At 37.7% G+C, this 5,364-nt stretch overlaps 1 protein-coding gene across 1 annotated transcript; it reads right to left on the bottom strand.

Annotated features, from left to right (window-relative positions):
* Nucleotides 1-969: 969 nt before the first annotated feature.
* On the bottom strand, nucleotides 970-4,161 carry LOC127805575 (probable LRR receptor-like serine/threonine-protein kinase At3g47570). Its single transcript, XM_052342329.1, has 2 exons — nucleotides 1,473-4,161; nucleotides 970-1,370 (listed from the first exon to the last, which is right to left on the bottom strand). The coding sequence occupies exons 1-2, from the start codon at nucleotides 4,159-4,161 to the stop codon at nucleotides 970-972; spliced, it is 3,090 nt and encodes a 1,029-aa protein (XP_052198289.1).
* Nucleotides 4,162-5,364: the final 1,203 nt, after the last annotated feature.

Here is a 5,364-nt window from a genome sequence, read left to right as displayed (position 1 = left end):
TATTATCTAATTTCTATTAGACTGTTTGTTAAATTTTTTAAAATTTATTGAGAATTGTACTTTTTCTTTTCATATATTTTTTAAATCCATATGATAAGCACTGAGATAAATATATATATTTTTTATTAAAATTTCTCTATTACCAAATTCATTCAAAACTATATGTTAATATTAGTAACAAATTTATGATTAAAATAATATTTTATGATTAATTTAAATTGTCAACAAATAAAAATAAAAATAAAAATAAAAATAAAAATAATATTTTATTTTTTAAATCCATGTTTAAAAATAAATTCTAAAAAGATTTAGAAAATAAAAATAATTATTGGTGGAATTACAATAATTCCACTTGGATAATTAAAAATTGACAAAATATATTTTTATAATAGATAGTAAAATATAAAATTAAGTAAAATAATTTAAAAAATCGATGAAAAGAACTTGTATTATATAATAAAATATATATATATATAGAGAAAAATTTAAATTTTAAAAATAGTCAAAATATGTGACAATTTAAAATTATATTAGACGACATTAATTATAAGACTTAAATAAATAAGTTCTTTTAAAATCAAGCTTATTAATAAAATTTAATAAATTTATATTTTAAAAATGTATTAAATGACATTAATTATCCTAAATCGGCATAAAAGTAATTTAGGCTTATTTGTAAAATATCATATAGATTTATCTAGAGGGGGACTATATAAATTTATCAAGAAAAAGTTAAATAAAACGTCACGTGAGATTTTTTTCGAAGAATGTAAGATAAGTTTAACAAACACGTTGAAAAAGACAAACATTCGGAATATTTCTCATATTTGATATTTTCTCTCCTATATCTTGGTTAACAAATACCACCTTAATAAAAATTATCAAAATGATACGTTGACATGTCAAAAAAACTAAATTAGTCAGAGCAAAACTTGGATACTTGGTCATATAAAAAAAAAAAGAAAAAGACTAAATTACTCGTGTGTAGGTAGTCCCTCTTCTTGTTGCAACGATGGAGTCTCTGATCAGAATCAACTCATTCACTACATAGCTCATTTCTGGCCTGGCCCTTGCTGATTCTTCCGTGCATCCAATTCCAACCTCAAAGATTGAAGTCAACCACTCTAACATTTTGTCTCTCTCCACGCCTTTCTTCATCTGGGGCTCCTGAAGAACAACAACCGGTGGATCTGCAATTTCCTGTACCCTTTCTGACGACACAGAAGTCTTCACAAAATTGTGAATATTGTTCAGAGTACCCTCACTGAACATCTCGTCGGTGGGTCTTTTTCCGGTGACCATCTCCAGCAAGAGCACCCCATAGCTGTATACATCACCTTGTCTCGACGCCTCACTCCCCAGGCCGTACTCTGCAACATTAATTACAAGAAGAAACACGATCGACCCTCAAAACAATGAATTTTATCTATTTATTTATTTTACATGAGAGAGTTGTAGAGGTGGTGATAAACCTGGTGCGGCATAGCCAACAGATCCCCGTAATATCCCGGTCGAACTCCTTTTATTCGAGGAGCCGTCCTCGAGGATTAATTTGGCTAACCCGAAATCACTCACATGAGCCGTCATTTCGCTGTCAAGAAGAACGTTGCTCGGTTTCAGATCACAGTGAACTACCGGCGTTTGGCTGTGGCGGTGAAGATAATCCACGGCGGAAGCAACTTCGATGGCAATGTTTAGTCTCTGAAGAAGATTCAAAGCAGGCACATGCACATGCACTTGCACAGTACTACTTTGTTTTTCTTTGGGGTTTGGATGCAGCCACTGATCTAAGTTTCCATTAACCATGAACTCATAAACCAAGGCCTTGAAATCTTTTCCTTGATTGTCAAGGCCTGAACATGCAGTGAGAATCTTGACAAGGTTCCTATGCCTAATGCTTTTCAAGGCCTCGCATTCCGCGAGGAAGCTCTTGGAAGCTCCTTGATGCAAAAGATTGAAGACCTTCACTGCAACAACTGTTCCATTGTTGAGAGTTCCTCTATACACGGATCCAAAACTACCCGATCCAACCAAATTGGAAGAAGAGAACCCGTCGGTGGCTTTGAGGAGATCTTGGTAAGACACTCTGATCAATGAGCAGGGTTCCAGTGAAAGCGAACCAGGGGATTCTTTGTTTCTCTGCTTGATCTTGAACCAGAAAAGATAAATGAAACAAATTATAATCACCAAGATTGCTCCCAGAAGCCCACATGATATGGCAATGACATGTTTCACGGTGAGGGTGGAGTTCTTCTGTTTGGGATTGCATTTGGGCAGCAGAAACTCGGGTATACCGCCACAGAGCTTCTTGTTTCCGGTGATTGAAGTTGCAGTTGCATTCTCGAAAGCTCCTTCGGTCGGCACCTCGCCCTCCAAGTCATTGAAAGACAAATTCAGTTTTTGCAAGAAGTCGAAATCCTGTAAGTATCTTGGGACTTCACCCGTCAAATTGTTGTGAGAAAGGTCTAGAACTTGGATGGCTCTGAGAGATTTAAAAGATGAAAGAATGGTTCCTTGGAGGAAGTTTTTCTGCAAGTAAAGATTTTCCAATTTCACACAAGCGCCAAGAGTGGCTGGAATTCTACCCAGTAGCTTGTTTTCAGAAAGATCCAAGTAATCGAGATTGATTAAGTTTCCGATCTCCATTGGAATTGAACCGGTCAATTGGTTTCGAGATAGGTCCAGAGCTATCGACAAAGATGAGAGATCAAACACTTGTTTTGGTATCGGGCCGCTAAGGCTGTTGTGACTAAGATCCAACAATATCAAATTTTGACATTTCCCTATACTAATAGGAATGCTGCGATGAAGCTTGTTTTCTGCCAAACTGAATCTAGTCAATAAAGTTAGATTTCCAAATGAGTAGGGAATACTCCCAGAGAGATTGTTTTCTGGCAGAGCCAAGTCTTGCAGCTTCTGAAGCCTCCCAAATTCAGGAGGAATATTACCCGTGAATCGGTTGCCGGCCAAATACAGGGCCTCCAAGTTGACAAGATTGGATATCCCTGCCGGTATGCTTCCATATAATTGATTGTAGTTTAGAGAAAGTTCTGCAAGCTTAGTTGACAGGTTAGAAATTGATTGTGGCAACAACCCACTAAATTCATTTACATTCAGCTCTAGAAGATCCAAATTGGTGGCATTGGTCAAGGAGGATAGGAAGCTCAAGTCACCGCCAAGACGGTTGAAAGCTACGCTAAGTCGCTCAAGTTTTTGCAGCTTTTCCAAGGTTGGAACCTTTCCTGTAAGCTTATTGTGACCTGTTCCAAAGAACATTAGATTCGTGGCATTTGATAGTGATACAGGGAAGAGACCACCAATTTGGTTGTTGAAAATGCTGAGGTACTCAAGTTTCGGGAGGGTGTTGCCAAACTGTGAGGGAAGATTTCCTTGAATGTGGTTGGTACCCACATCTATAGCCATAATAGAAGAATGGTTGAAAAGTGAACTAGGGAGTTTACCTGACAAGCCATTTTCATTCACTACGATAAACTTAAGGCTTGGCAATTGGCATACAGCTTCAGGGATGCTCCCAACCAACTTGTTTTTGCTTGCAAAAAGAATCTCAAGAGATGACAAGTTCCCCAAACTAGGAGGGATTGGTCCTGTCAGTTTGTTTGAATCGATTTTAATCCACAGAAGCCTCTGCAATGAACCAAGCTCGGGAGGAATTCTCCCCACTAGAATGTTTTTTGATAAGTTTATGACGCTGAGTTGGTGACAGCTGGATAAATTGGCGGGAATGTGGCCACTGATGGAATTATTGTGCAGGCGGAGTACCCTTAATCTTCTCAAACGGCCCAGATGCAGGGGAATTTTACCCCTGAAACTGTTGTTTTGAAGCTGCAACACTCTGAGAAAGCTCAGATTCCCGATGTGCGGCGATATGGTTCCCTCCAGCTTCAGGGACTGCAAGTCCAAGACGGTGACTCTCCGGTGGCGGCTGCCACAGGTGACACCGGGCCACAGGCAGAAGTGGAGGCTTGAATTCCATAGGCTCATGACGTGGAGGGGGTCTTGCACAACACTGGCCTTGAATGCTACAAGTGAGAGTTGATCTGTCTCATTAGACCTCCCAGTGCCAGCAGCAGCAGCAGCCACAAACACAATGCATATGAAGAGTGAACACACCACAGCAAAGCTCAAACCTGGAGTCCCCATTGAGCACTTCTTGTTGCTGACAGACCAACAATTAATATAAGAGTTCAGGGATATATCTGTATATAGAGAACTAAATGTTGTTGCTTGGTGGCAACAGACCTTGAAGAGTGAAGATATGTGCAAAAGTGAGATGTTAGCAAGCATATATAGCCAATCATGCATGTTTGGCAGGATTATTAGAGCATCTTCAGCATTAGGTGGAAACAACAAAATAGGGGCGCCACTGAGGAATTTAGACTCAAATTCAGCAACAATGGGCCATGATTTGACTGCTTACTGTGAGCATGTTAGATCAACATATGGGCTGGTGTCACGTGTTGATGATGGATATGTATCTATGATATATATATCATAGAAAAACATACTAGCTTCATTTGGCTTCTATTCTCCTTCAATTAATGCTTCCAAAATCCAGCAAAAATGGGGATTCCTTTGCCTTCGCGTGTCCAATTTGTCTGCAAAAAATGTTGAATTGATGCACTAAATTCAAGGTTTTGACGTAGAAAGGTGATGTGTCAAAGATCAATCCCACTAAAGACAAAGATGTAGAAAGTTGATGTGTCAAAGATGTATTATCACAGCTCGCCTCCTAGAGTACCCGCTAGCATAGGCAATCTGCGAGAAGGTCGCTAAAGAAATGGAACAAAGCATCTCAACAATACATTCAATTCAATTTACTACTACTTTACAAAGATACAACTTTTGTTTAGTCATGCAACAACATTTGTTAAGGTGACGTCCCGTTTTTCGAGCCTGTTAAAACTTAGGATAATTTTGGGATAATAATTTTTTTCTTCCTAAAAACTATTGCTAAACCATATCATTTTTCATATCCATCTCAAAATTTTCATGCATCTATCTTGAAAGAGAATCATTATAAATATTAAATGCGGAAACTAGAATCGAACCTAACATCTTAACATTAATCATAAATTATTTCTTACATCGTCATTAACCATAGGGTTATACATTATCATTCCTCAAAACGTTCAGAATTCAAAGTAGTAGAACTTAAATATATGGACTATATAACATACATTCAATTTATCATTCAATTCATAATATACTTTGTTAAGTGTCATTGCATGCCTCATTCATCCTCGTTTCTGCTACAATTTTCATCTGGAACGTTTGAATATTTTACGGGCAAAGCCCAAGTTAGATGATGAATCATCTAAGTAAGGGAACAATAAATATATTTCG

Source organism: Diospyros lotus, chromosome 7, assembly GCF_014633365.1.
Source record: "Diospyros lotus cultivar Yz01 chromosome 7, ASM1463336v1, whole genome shotgun sequence".
Classification (NCBI taxonomy): Eukaryota; Viridiplantae; Streptophyta; class Magnoliopsida; order Ericales; family Ebenaceae; genus Diospyros; species Diospyros lotus.
The sequence above is the reverse complement of the archived record's forward strand: the minus strand, read 5'-3'. Positions and strand labels throughout refer to the sequence as shown.